At 57.0% G+C, this 13,580-nt stretch overlaps 1 protein-coding gene across 1 annotated transcript; it reads left to right on the top strand.

The window, feature by feature from the left end:
- Positions 1 to 1,423: 1,423 nt before the first annotated feature.
- On the top strand, positions 1,424 to 13,565 carry CTSZ (cathepsin Z). The gene is made up of 6 exons (XM_004062448.5): positions 1,424 to 1,761; positions 2,261 to 2,424; positions 7,104 to 7,283; positions 10,992 to 11,142; positions 11,917 to 12,079; positions 12,986 to 13,565. The coding sequence occupies exons 1-6, from the start codon at positions 1,619 to 1,621 to the stop codon at positions 13,094 to 13,096; spliced, it is 912 nt and encodes a 303-aa protein (XP_004062496.1). The 5' UTR covers positions 1,424 to 1,618; the 3' UTR covers positions 13,097 to 13,565.
- The last annotated feature ends 15 nt before the right edge of the window (positions 13,566 to 13,580 follow it).

The following is a 13,580-nucleotide window of genomic DNA, read 5'->3' as shown; positions in this document are numbered from 1 at the left end:
CAATATCTCTTACCGCACAGTTTTGTGAGTTCTTAGCTTTTTCTTTAGAAGAAGCCAAAAACCGGCCGCTTTGGTAGATGCCACCTGATGACCTGGCAAGGGCAGCTGTGTCTGGGTTTCTTCCTCACAAGGACCCAGCTCCTGTAGTCAGGGAGGCCACAGGGTTGACATGGGAGGAAGAAAGCCCCCTCTTGGCAATTCTCTTTCCACTCCTTTTATGCCCAGAGGTTGGGAGGCCTGGCTCCCAACCCCACTGCCAGCTCAAGCTTGGGGACTTCTCCCAGGATGGCCACCCCACCCCACCTTCTGATGACTGATGGACACTAATGGTCTCCATGAGCGACTTGCCAAACAAATAAGAGACACATCAGTAGATAGAGCCCCGGGTCCACACTTTGCCTCAGTGACCACTTTTTGGGGAACAAGGACTGAAATTTCTGGGCTGACGAAGCAGCTCTCCAGCCTTGCTCTCCACTCGGACAGTCATGCGGGGATTCCATGGCCACCTCAGCGCTTCCGGGAATGGTCATGGAAGCTTCTGGAAGTCAGGAGGCAGCCACTGTGACTTCCCCTTGCCCACGTGGCACGCTCGGAATGTGGTGAGTGCCACTGAGTATGGAGAGAGTCAGGCAAGCTCATCTGTGGGCCCTGTGCCAAGGGCCCCCAGCAAGAGCCTGTCAGGCCCCAGCCCAGAACGCTGGGCCCTGTTCTTACCAGAGAAGAAGGCCATGGTGTGGGCCCAAGGGCCATGACAAACAGAGGGGCCGCAGGGAGCAAGAAGCCCTCCTCCAGTTACAAAACCGCGTCCTGGGGGGCCACTTCTGCTTTTGGTTCCTCATTTGACTAAGAAGAGTTTCGTTAGCAGAAAACCTTTTCAAGGCATCTTTGGAAGTCACATTGTATAACTCCTGATGCCTGCGCCAAGTGGAATTTTCCTTTGGGGCATTTTCTAGAAGGATCCCTCCTTCCTTCTCTGCAAAAGGGAACCGTCCCCCCGAAAGGGCCTGGGCCTTTGGGAAAAGGGGTTTAGAAAGCCAGGCGCGGGGACCCTTCTTTGGGAGCGGTGGCCGCATCCCAGGATCCCTTCCTAGGGGAGGCCTGGGCCCAGATGTGAGGCTGGGGGCCTCTCCCCAGGGCTCAGGGCCCCAGGAATGCAGGGCCAAGGGGGCCCATGAGCCTGCGGCCCCCAACCCCGAAGCCAGGAACCCCGGCAAATGAGTCCAGCTGGACAGTCCCGCGCTCAGGGCGGCGGCCGGCGGCGGGGTCAGGCTTGGGGTCTGCCCGGCGACCTCGCGCCTGGCCCGCGAGTTCAGGCGCCCCGGAGCCAGGGAGGGAGCGGGGCGCGGAGCCGGGCGGGGAGGGCAGGGGTCACCGGGCGGGGCAGGAGCCGCGATGGGACAGCCCCGCCCCGGGGGAGTGTCCCGGCCTGGCCGCCGCAGCCTTAAGGGCCGGGCGGGGCAGGGGCCCAAAGTGCGGGGTCGGCCGGGTGCTGGGCCGAGGCCGAGGCCGAGGCCGGGGCAGGATCCAGAGCGGGAGCCGGCGCGGGATCTGGGACCCGGCGCGGGATCTGGGACTCTGAGCGGGATCCGGAGCGGGACCCAGGAGCCGGCGCGGGGCCATGGCGGGGCGCGGGCCAGGGTGGCGGCCGCTTCTGCTGCTCGTGCTGCTGGCGGGCGCGGCGCAGGGCGGCCTCTACTTCCGCCGGGGACAGACCTGCTACCGGCCTCTGCGGGGGGACGGGCTGGCTCCGCTGGGGCGCAGGTGGGCACCGGCGGGGAGGCAGCCCTGGGGGGACGGGAGGCCCATCGCCCGGGCCAGGCGCGCGCTCTGCCTCCTGGGGGCCCTGCTCGCCAACAGGCCTTGGAAGGTCAGATCCAGCCGCTTCGTTTTGGGGGTCGCTCCTTCTCTTCCACATCCAGGGTGAGCCCTGATGTTTGTGGGGTTGGACAAGCCCCACCTGGCCAGAAAGCCAGGCCAGCCCCACCTCCTCGGCCTCTGGGGGTGGCCCTTACGGCGCGGCATGGCTGGGGGAGCAACCCGGTTCCCTCCTTTCGGGGGTGCCCTGCCTCCTTCACATTCTGAGAGCGCTGGAGCCTCCTAGTGTGAGGTGGGCCCACACCTGGCTCACCTCTGGTGATTGTGGCCCCACTCCCATGCCCTCAGGTGTTGGGAAAGGCGGGAGGGCCCTACCGAGGGCTTCCTGGGGCCACGGCCCCCGGGAGCTCCAGCACCGATCTGGGTGGGGATGATCTCTTCTCAGCACATACCCCCGGCCTCATGAGTACCTGTCCCCAGCGGATCTGCCCAAGAGCTGGGACTGGCGCAATGTGGATGGTGTCAACTATGCCAGCATCACCCGGAACCAGCACATCCCCCAATACTGCGGCTCCTGCTGGGCCCACGCCAGCACCAGCGCTATGGCGGGTGAGTGGCCGCCCTTTGACTGTGGGCCAGGAAAGCCCATCCCTGCTGCCTCTTTATAGGCCCAGGCAGCTCAGCCCGCGGTTCCAGGGGCCTGTGATTAAAGGCCAGGTCAGCCTAGGCTGGGGTGCTAAGGCCGAGGAGCGCGGGCCTTTGCCCTCTGCTGAGGTGACCCAAGCTGGGTCATTCTGGGGCTTTTGGGTGATAGGCAGGACTAGGACTGAATCCCAGTGACAAGTGGCTGCCAGGTGCCCTCTCTCCCCCAAAACTTGTGACCTCAGCCATTGGGATAGAAACAGAAATGCAAAATCACTGGGTCCCCAGGCTGTATTTGAGGATACAGAAGTAAACTGCTTCTCAGCACAGATGAAAGCCTGTCTTGGGCTTGGAATATTGGGTGAGGCTAGTTGGCTACAGCCCATGGCCTAACCTGGTCACTACCTCCAGCCTGGTGGGTTTCTATCTTAGGCTTTTGGCAGGAGTAGGGTAGGGAGGCTCTTAGCAAAGAGGAAGGGGAAACTGAGGCCCTCCCTATCAACGAGGCTGCTGCACCCTGCTTTGGGAGAGAAGGCGGGAGAAGGGACAGCTGCAAACCAGCCCCAGGCCCACCCCACAGCATTTGGAAGGGACTCTGCTATCCCCTCTCCAGTCACAGCACAGGGTCCAGGAGCCTGGATTTCCCCTGGAGATGGGACTTTCGTGGCCTGGGAGTTTGGCCTATGAGCACTGTGGTGCTGTTGCCTCTTCCCTGGCCTTGGTCCTCATGGGTCAGGCCTGCTGTACACCCATGTGAAAAGGATAGACTACATTGTGGCTGCCGCTGTGGGCCAAGGCTGGGGGACACGCGTTTGCGTGTGCTCCATCTCACTGACGCCTCCTCAATGCCATGATTGCTTTCAGTTTGCAGATGAGGAAGCAGGCTTTTTGCAGAGAGATGGAGAGGCTTGAGCATAGTGTGAGTGACAGCTGAGATTTGAGCCCGGAAGCCTGGGCTTTGTGCCAGGATGTCTGATGGGCTCAGTCTTGTGAATGAGTGGTTCTTGCTCTGGGGGTAGGGTCTGGACCCCAGAGCCAGCCAGCTGAAGCTGTGGCATCCGTGGCGTCTCCCCCCGGGGCTGGAACACACTTCTGAATGTTCAAAGGTCCCTTTGATGTGGATGGAGCTGGAAGGTCTGGGAGACCTTGGGCGGGCTGCAGGGTGTGGGTGGGGCTAGAGGCAGAGGACTGGGCAGAGTCTAGGGGAAGTGTCCAGGCCTGGCACCCGCTGAGGAAGTGAAAGAGCCTTTGAGGGTGGGGTGGGGGTGAGGGGAGGATAGAAAGGTCACCAGGTGCCTGTGGGAAGCCTTGAACTGTTTGAGAGGGAGTCAGGTGACAAGATGTGCGTCTGTGAAGGACTGCGGGTAGGAAGGAGATGGCTTTCAGATGGATGCGGGACCCTGGCCAGGGGTCAGCCCTGCCGCATTTCCCCAGGGGACTCTCTCTGGGCAGATGACTGCTTCACCCCACTTTCTCCTGAAACCTCCTTCTCAGCGCACCCAGGCCCAGGCACTTGCTTCCTCTTTCACTGAGGAATAGAAGCCACCAGAAGGGGACTTCCACGGGGCCCTGGCCATCTGCCAGCCAAGGCAGCAGTTCCTCCATTTGTCTTCCCTCCTCTCCCCCAGGATCAAATGTCTTGTCCCCTCACTGAGCCCGTCCCTTCCCACTCAGGGAAGCTCTCCCACCTGGAAAAAAGGAACACAAAGCCCTCGGCCCCACCCCGCCCCAATTCTGGGCTCCCTAGGGAAGTATCTGGAGTCCCTCCACTTCCTCTTCTCTACCCTTGAACCCACTCCAGCCTCAGTCCCACCTCTGCCACCCCACCGGCACTGTTCTTTCCACTGCCACCTGGGGCCCACCGTGAAGCATTCTCCTGATCACGTCTCCCCAGGATGCTTCCTTCTCCTGCACCACACTGCCCGCCTCCACCTCCCTGGCCACTCCTTCCCCTCTCCCCAGCTGTCTGCTCCTCAGAGTTCTGAGTGTCAGCTTCCCCAGGACCAACCCTTCACCTGAACTCAGCTTGACATCCACCTGCCCACTCGCCCGCTGGCCCGGTCACCTGACGCCTCCAGCCTCAGACCTTCAGGTCTGGATGGCTCCTTCCACTACTGTCACCTGACAGCCCATTTCTTCCCCAGTCCTCCCTGGCTGTCCTTCCGGCTATGCAGGCAAAAGCCTGGACTGGTACCCGACTCCTCTGTTTTCTGTCCCTCACATAATCCACCCACAAGTCTTGTCGGTTCTACCTTGGAAGCAGATGCAGAAATCACGCACCGCCCACCGCCTCCTCCAGGTCTAAGCCACACCGCCCCACTGCCGACTGCCCTCACTGGTCTCCTGGCCTCTGCCCCTGCGGCCACAGTGAGCCTGTGACAACCCATCAGAACATGTTCTTTGGCTTGAAACCCTCTCAGGATTCCACTCAGATAAAAGACAGAACCCTCTGGCCTTCAAGAGCCTTCACCATCGGGCTCCCTCCCAGTCCCCCCTTGCTCCCCTGCTCCTGCGGAGAGTGGAGCGGGGAGGTAGCTTCTCCCACCAGGCACCTCCTCTCTCCCTGAGGTCCCATGGCTCCCTCCCTCCCTCCTATGGATGTCACTTCAGCGGGGTCTTCCTCAGCCACCCTATGCATATGACACCCCACTTCCTGAATTATCTCCCGGATTTATTTTTCTTCATAGTGCTGTAGACTTTGTACAGTTACAGATGCTCCCTGACTTAACCGTGGGGTCATGTCCCGACAACCCCCTCGTAAGTTGAAAACACCGTGAGTGGAAAATGTGTTTGACACACCCAACTTCCTGCACACCCTGGCTTGGCTTTGTCTGCGTTAAACGTATTCAGGACACTTGTGTTAGCCCACAGTTGGGTGTGAGTAATAAGCCCGTTCCCAGGTGGGGCTGGTGGGATGAAGGATTGAGTTTGGCCGTGGGAGAAGCTTGTGCATACCTCAGTGAGCTGGTTAGGCCGGGTCCAGATGCTTCAGGCAGGAGTAGACGGAGAGGCCAGAACCAAAACTGCTCATCCATCCGAGCTCTGCCTCTGGGCCAGGACTGCTGTCGCCGGGTTGGGTTGGGCATAGAAGGATAGGGCTCGGGGGCAGGCCATGGGACGCCCTGCACTGCCAAGTGGAACTCCAGAAGCCCAGGCAGGAGGTGCTTCCAGAAGGATGGAGCGACCGCTGTGCTGACTGCTGCTGGAGAGTGGTCAGCTCGGATGACAGTGGAGAAGTGACCTTTAGCAAGAGAGAAAGGGCTGAAGAGGAGCGGGGCAGTAGGGGTCGGGGCACTGTCTCAAACCATTGAGTAAAGCAGAAAACCGTGATAGTGAGTGGGAGGGGCCGGGGGCTTACTCTGTTGTGAGAAAGGCAAGTTTGGGGTGTGCAGATCTGCTTACAGGGGGCATAGCTGACAAGGGAGCGGGGAGAAGGAAAGCTGGAGGGAGCCAAGTCCTTGGGAGGAAACAGGATGGAACCTAGGGTGGGTCGGTCAGGTGGGAGGGGACAAACCAGCCACCGGCTGCTCCAGGAAGAGGGTTTGGGGTGCAGAACATGGGCAGGCTGGGTGGCGGCAGGATGGAGGTCTGCTTTGGGACTTTTCAGTGATGTGTGAAGCAAAGTCACTAGAGCAGGGACAGTTCCAGAAGGCCCCTGGCTGGGCAACCGGGAGGAGGCCAGGTGGAGGAGCAGACTGTGGGGCAGTGTGGGAGAGTCTGGAAGGTGACAGGAGATGGAGGGGATGTGCAGGTCCAGAGGGGGCTGCCAATGGGCAGAGGGACCCCCTGCTCATTGTGCCCTGGGGGAGGGACAGGTGAGGCTGCAGGAAGAGTTCTGACTTGAAGGTGGGGTCAGGAGATGAGGCCTGAGGCAGGTGCAGGGGTGTGTGGCTGTGAAATCATTGTCCTGGGAGGGCAGAGTGAGATGACCCTGAACATGGGCCTGGGTTTCCTTCTAGGATCTGTTTTATTGCATTTGTGCATGGGAAGGGAAGCAGGTCCCTCGGTGACCACCCTCAGCTGTCCCTGGCTGCACCTTGGGATTTAGAGCCCAGCCACCTGGGCAGTGAGGGCATGGTCAGCCAGCCGCTGGGAGCCCTCTGCATCCCCCAGTGCCTTCAGGGCTGGGTCCCTGCTGGCCTTCCCCAGCCCTCAGGACCGCATCTGGCCCCTCACTGGGGCTCATGCGGCTCCCTGGGCTATACTCGTTCACAGAGCTGACACCTTGGCCCCCTGTCCACGAGGACCTGTCTCTCCTGGCTGGCTTTGGGGTGTGGCCCACTTGCCATGGGTGGCTGAGTCTCTGTCCATTCAGCCCTTCATTCAGCAGGCACTTCTCAGGTGTCTGCAGGGCCAGATGCTGGTGACCGCCTGGCCCTGGCCCTGCTCTCATGGCATTTGTAGTGGGAGGTGTGGCAGACAGGACAGTGCCCAAAGAAGGCCAGGGGAGGCCTCTCTGCAGAGCGACGTCTGAGCGGAGACCTCCATGAAGAGGTCAGCAGGGAGAAGGAGACACAGGCAGCTGGGCAGAGCTGAAGGCAGGCCAGGCTGGGCAGCGCCTGCATCCCGCCCGAGGCGTCCAGGTCCATTCGGGGAAGTGGGTGGAGAGTGGGTGAGTGCTGACCGGCGGGTGCTGACTGTTGCAGATCGGATCAACATCAAGAGGAAGGGAGTGTGGCCCTCCACCCTCCTGTCCGTGCAGAACGTCATCGACTGTGGTAACGCTGGCTCCTGTGAAGGGGGTAATGACCTGTCCGTGTGGGACTACGCCCACCAGCACGGCATCCCTGATGAGACCTGCAACAACTACCAGGCCAAGGACCAGGGTAGGCTGCTGCCTGTGCCCCCACTCCACCCTCCTGCCCTCCACTCCCTCTTCCACGGGCACTCGTGGCTGAGGACCCAGCCTGACCCCGTGCTCCTCACATTGGCTGGTGGCTGGGGAGCTGCGGGAGGGCAGAGGTTGCAGCCCCCAGGGGCGCTGGTGCTCTTGACCATGAGGGGTAGTGTTCCCAGTGCTGGCTCCAGCCTCTCCCTGCAGAAGCCCCCTCTGCTATCTTGCACCCGCTTGGGCTGGGGATCAGAAAACTGAACCCCGTAGTCCCTGTTGAGAAGCCCAACGAAAAAGCCTGCTGCAGGAGTGGTCTGAAGAGCATCCTTGGCCACACGCGGTGGCTTGTGCCTGTAATCTCAGCACTTTGGGAGGCCGAGACAGGCAGATCACTGGAGGTCAGGAGTTCAAGACCAGCCTGGCCAACACGGTGAAATCCCGTCCCTACCAAAAGCACAAAAATTAGCTGGGTGTGGTGGTACACGCCTGTAATCCCAGCTACTCGGGCAGCTGAGGCAGGAGCATTGCTTGACCCGGGAGGCAGAGGTTGCAGTGAGCCAAGATCGCGCCACTGCACTCTAGCCTGGGTGACAGAGCAAGACTACGTCTCAAAAAAAAAAAAAAAAAAAAATATCGGCCCTGTCCTCATGTCTCCAGCCTCGTGGAAGAGTGTCTTGCTCCTGTGCCCCTTTGGCTGGGCCTGAATATGGTGTTTGAGTTCTGACAGGCTGGCATTTTGGTGGCTTTTTGGGCCTTTGTAGGGGAGAGGTGTAGGGGGCCTTGTGGAGGAAGAGTTCATTTTCCAGGAGCTTTGGTGGAGAGCAGGTGGGGAGGTGCTGCCCCAAACTGCCATTGGCTTGGTTCCTGTTCTGGTGACCCAGGGCCCAGGTCCCCCACATTCAGGTGCGGCTACGGCCAAGGAGGTGCTGTGTGGATGAGCAGACCCAAGCTAGCCTGGAATCCCTAGAGCTGGTACATTCCTTTCAGGCTGCTCCCATTGGAAACAGAAGGAAAGAAAAGTCCAGACCCTAATCCCATAATTGGTAGGTTTTGTTTGTCTGTTTGTTTTTGAGAGGGAGTTTTGCTCTTGTTGCCCAGGCTGGAGTGCAATGGCACGATCTCTGCTCACTGCAACCTCCGCCTCCCGGGTTTGAGTGATTCTCCTGCCTCAGCCTACTGAGTAGCTGGGATTACAGGCATGCGCCACCACGCCCGGCTAATTTTGTATTTTTTAGTAGAGACGGGGTTTCTCCATGTTGTTCAGGCTGGTCTTAAACTCCCAACCTCAAGTGATCCACCCGCCTTGGCCTCCCAAAATGGTGAGATTACAGGCATGAGCCGCTGCACCTGGCCATAACTGGTAGTTTTTTTGTTTTTTTTTTTTTTTTGAGACGGAGTCTCGCTTTTTTGCCCAGGCAGGACTGCAGTGGCACCATCTCAGCTCACTGCAAGCTCCGCCTCCTGGGTTCACGCCACTCTCCTGCCTCAGCCTCCCGAGTAGCTGGGACTACAGGCGCCCGCCACCGCGCCTGGCTAATTTTTTGTATTTTTAGTAGAGACGGGATTTCACCATGTTAACCAGGATGGTCTTGATCTCCTGACCTCGTGATATGCCTGCCTCGGCCTCCCAAAGTGCTGGGATTACAGGTGTGAGCCACCGCGCCCGGCCATAACTGGTAGTTTTAAGCCACCTGACTCAGATCTCCCTCACAACCAGAGCAGAGAGCTGGGAAAGCCCAGCAGCTGCTTGCTTTGCTGCCTCCACCCCTGCCCCAGGCTATATAGGCTGGCCGCAGCGCCCTGTGCACTCTGAAGTGGCAGAAGGTCCTCTGGGCACCACCCTCTGCCAGCGGGGCTCCCTTGCCTTGCCTCTCAGGCCTTATTGTTCAGCCAGAAAGAATTCTCCTGGACTGGCTGAGTCCTTCGAGAAGGGGGACAGATGAAGGCGCAGAGGGAAGGGCTGTCAGATGGCTCTGGAAGCAGGAAGCGGGTATCAGGTGTCTCCAGGGCCACGCCCACTCCATGCCAAACTGCTCTCGCCCAGCCGAGGCCAGGCCCCTCCAACCCACCCAGCCTGACAGGAGCAGATGGAGCTCATCAGAAACCTGATTGTGTGACTGGTGACCGCAATGGCTCACACCTGTAATCCCAGCACTTTGGGAGGCTGAGGCGGGCGGATCACTTGAGACCAGGAGTTCGAGACCAGCCTGGCCAACATGGTGAAACCCTGTCCCTACTAAAAATACAAAAAATAGCCGAGCGTGGTGGCATGCACCTGTAATCCCAGCTACTCGGGAGGCTAAGGCAGGAGAATCACTTGAACCCAGGAGGCAGAAGTTGCAGTGAGCCAGGATCATACCACTGAACTCCAGCCTGGGTGACAGAGTGAGACTCTGTCTCCAAAAAAAAAAGAAAAGAAAAGAATAAAAAAACCTGATTGCGATAAATAGTTATCTTTGTAGTGTTAGCAAAAGTGTGGCCACAAATCCACCATTTTCCCGTAGTACTGGGCACTGGGCACTTGGTGTGCAAGGAACAAATTGAACCAGTGTCTGAGCCTCAAGGTGCTCATGTTCCTGGGGGAGGAATCCTGACAGATGTGTAACTGTGACAGACAGGTCGTGCCAAAGCAGCGAATGGCAGGCCGAGGGCCGCCGTGTGGATGGAGTGAAAAGTGGGAACACAGTGACTCTGAGCCTTGCAAAACCGAGAGCTGTACTTTTTCTTCTTTTTTTAAAATTAATTTATAAAATTTTTTTTCTGTAGAGATGAGGTCTCGCTCTGTTGTCCAGGCTGGTCTCAGACTCCTGGCATCAAGCCATCCTCCTGCCTTGGCCTCCCAAAGAGCTGGGATTACAGGTGTGAGCCACCACGCCTGTCCTCTATTTTTTTTTTTTTTTTTTTTTTTTGTGACAGAGTCTCGCTCTTGTCGCTCAGGCTGGAGTGCAGTGGCGCGATCCTGGCTCACTGCAACCTCTGCCTCCCGGGTTCAAGCGATTCTCCTGCCTCAGCCTCCACTGAGTAGCCAGGATGACAGGCATCCGCCACCACACCCAGCTAATTTTTGTACTTCATTAGTAGAGACGGGGGTTTCACCATGTTGGCCAGGCTGGTCTCAAACTCCTGACCTCAGGTGATCCGCCCACCTCGGCCTCCCAAAGAGCTGGGATTACAGGCACCTGGCCCTCTTTATTTTATTTTTTAAGCCTAATTCTTGATAACCTGTTAAGTCAAAATAACCAGAATTTTTTTTTTTTGGTCCCCTCAGCGTGGGCACAGAAGAAAATGCTTTTTTGTGGTTGTTGTTACCCAGTGTATTGGCCTATGTATTCACCAGCCAGCAATAGAGACATTTTATTAAGTGCTAATCATTTGATTATGCTCCATTTTCAGCTAGAAAGTATTGTGGAAAGGTCCTTCTCCAGCCATTAGAGGAAAAAGGCGAACTCCTGGGTGCCTACTATGTGCTAATTAATGTCTGTCTCTTTTCTTCTCTGCCAAGGCCTGGGGAAGGGCTTTTCATAACTCCCTGGCAGCTGAAAGAAGAGCGTCATTAAGCAGCACCTAATAGCAAGATGATTTCCGTTCTTAGCTGCTGAGTGGTAGGCTGCATGATGAGAGTGGAGAGTGGGCTTGGCGGGCTTCTTTGTCAGTGGGTTGATGAGGAGACGGCCTCATGCTGACTTTTCTTGCTCTCCCCCAGAGTGTGACAAGTTTAACCAATGTGGGACATGCAATGAATTCAAAGAGTGCCACGCCATCCGGAACTACACCCTCTGGAGGGTGGGAGACTACGGCTCCCTCTCTGGGAGGGAGAAGATGATGGCAGAAATCTACGCAAATGGTCCCATCAGGTGAGGAGAGGTCCCGCGGGCGAAGAGAGGTTTGCGGGTGAGGAAAGGTCCCGCGGGTGAGGAGAGATCCGCGGTGACAGCTCCAGTGTGGGCTCACGTAGGTGCTCATGTAGGCATCTCCGTCCTTCGCCACTTTCCTTCTGGCCACTTGTACTCAGTAGGCTCGAGACAGCCACATCATTTCCCCTCTAAGAACTTCAGTTTTCTGAGTTAACACTCAGCTGATAGCAAGTCTGCCCCTATGGATGGTTGTGCGGAATGCGGATGAGACGCTCCAAGCTGTACCGAGGGGGCAGTTTCAGCAGGGAAGACACTATGTGAATAACAACAGAAGTTTATCCAGAGCCGTCAGATATACACTACCTGAGTCGGGTTTACACTTTTTTGTCATATCAGATTTTTTTTTTTTTTTTTTGAAACACAATCTCACCCTGTCACCCAGGCTGGAGTGCAGTGGTATGATCTTGGCTCACTGCAGCCTTGACCGCCCGGGCTCAAGCTATCCTCCCGCCTCAGCCCCCTCCACCGAGTAGCTGGGACTACTGGCGCACACCACCACACCCAGCTAATTTTTGTATTTTCTGTAGAGGTGGGGTTTCGCCATCTTGCCCAGGCTGGTCTTGAATTCCTGGACTCAAGCGATCCACCTGCCTCGGCCTCCCAAAGTGCTGGAATTACAGGCGTGAGCCACTGCGCCCAGCCGTATCAGATTATTTCTAATGACGGTAAATTCTCTCAATTTAAAGTGGTAATTCTTTAACTGCTTGCTCGCAGCTGTGGAATAATGGCAACAGAAAGACTGGCTAACTACACCGGAGGCATCTATGCCGAATACCAGGACACCACCTATATAAACCACGTCGTTTCCGTGGCTGGGTGGGGCATCAGTGATGGGACTGAGTACTGGATTGTCCGGAATTCATGGGGTGAACCATGGGTAAGATGTTTTCATTTTCTTAAGGTCATTCCTAGAAAAAAACGTCCTGGTACTCCTCTCGCTTGAATGGTTCTGTTGACTTTTAGCTAAAAACTGGGGCCTTGACAGAGGGTTCCTTGCTCCAGCTGTCTCAGCCACCGCGCGAGTGGCTTTTGGGGCCAGACCCTTCTCTGACATGCGCGGCTGCCGCCATCCTGTGCACTTTGGGTGTTCAGCAGCATCCCTGGCCCCTCCACCCACTAGGTGACTCCCCGCAATCCCAGTGTGACCAAAACTGTCTCCAGATGGTGCCTGGTGCCCTGGGGAAGTCCCTGTGAGCACTGCTGGAGAGGAGCTCTGCCACCCTCTTCCTTTACAACCAGCTCATTCTTTTTCCTATCATGGTTTTTGGGCTCCCCTAAAATACTGTGTAGGTTTTTCAAAAATACTCGAGTTGGGCCAAAAATCCAGGAGAGAGAAATTAACTGCCAGACCTAGTCTTAGCCATTAATAATTTAAGACACAGAAATTCATGATTAAGAAATGGGGGGAAAGCGGTTCATGTGCAGGTGATGAAATGTCGTGATTTTTTACTAGGTGACTAATGGGGGTAGTAGTAGCTGGAGGAGGCACCAGTCTAGAGTCAACATGTTTTGTTGATGAATTCACTTCTGGCATAGAGGGCCCTCATGTTAAACATTAACCAAGTGAAATGTTTCACAAAAGCTATTTCAGAACAGGGGTCATGGGAAAGCTGAGGGGCAGCTGAGTGGGCTGTCTGGATCCCCCAAGGCTGGCCTGAGAGATGGAGGCAGAAAGCAGGGGGCAAGGTGCTGACAGCAGAAAGCAGGGGGCAGGGTGCTGACAGCAGCAAGGGGAGCGGGAGTCGGCTGCAGAAGGGCTGACGCGCGATCCCACTTCTCACAGGGCGAGAGAGGCTGGCTGAGGATCGTGACCAGCACCTATAAGGATCGGAAGGGCGCCAGATACAACCTTGCCATCGAGGAGCACTGTACATTTGGGGACCCCATCGTTTAAGGCCATGTCACTAGAAACGCAGTTTAAGAAAAGGCATGGTGAGCCATGACCAGAGGGGATCCTATGGTTATGTGTGCCAGGCTGGCTGGCAGGAACGGGGGTGGCTATCAATATTGGATGGCGAGGACAGCGTGGTACTGGCTGAGTGTTCCTGAGAGTTGAAAGTGGGATGACTTATAACACCTGCACAGCATGGCTCTGCCTCACAGTGACTGCAGTCAACCACCTGGTGAAGAAGTGACCTGCGACACAGGAAACGATGAGACCTCAGTTTTCTTCAGTAGAGGACTTGATATTTTGTATTTGGCAACTGTGGGCAATAATATGGCATTTAAGAGGTGAAACAGTTCAGACTTATCACCATTCTTATGTCACTTTAGAACCAAGGGTGAGGGAGGGAGGGAGGGAGGGAGGGAGATGGCAGTTTCAAATCGCCCAAGTGATGAATAAAGTATCTAGCTCCGCACAAGACTGAGGCTGCCCG

This window comes from Gorilla gorilla, chromosome 21 (assembly GCF_029281585.2).
Source record: "Gorilla gorilla gorilla isolate KB3781 chromosome 21, NHGRI_mGorGor1-v2.1_pri, whole genome shotgun sequence".
Taxonomy (NCBI): Eukaryota; Metazoa; Chordata; class Mammalia; order Primates; family Hominidae; genus Gorilla; species Gorilla gorilla.
This window is presented reverse-complemented; position numbering and strand designations above follow the sequence as displayed.

What these genes read in the sequence shown, in the direction of transcription:
- CTSZ (XM_004062448.5), top strand. Translation starts at nt 1,619, where the DNA reads ATGGCGGGGCGCGGGCCAGGGTGGCGGCCGCTTCTGCTGCTCGTGCTG. An exon ending in CAGCACCAGCGCTATGGCGG is followed by an intron (nt 2,425 to 7,103) that starts GTGAGTGGCCGC and finishes TGACTGTTGCAG; the next exon opens with ATCGGATCAACATCAAGAGG. An exon ending in TACGCAAATGGTCCCATCAG is followed by an intron (nt 11,143 to 11,916) that starts GTGAGGAGAGGT and finishes GCTTGCTCGCAG; the next exon opens with CTGTGGAATAATGGCAACAG.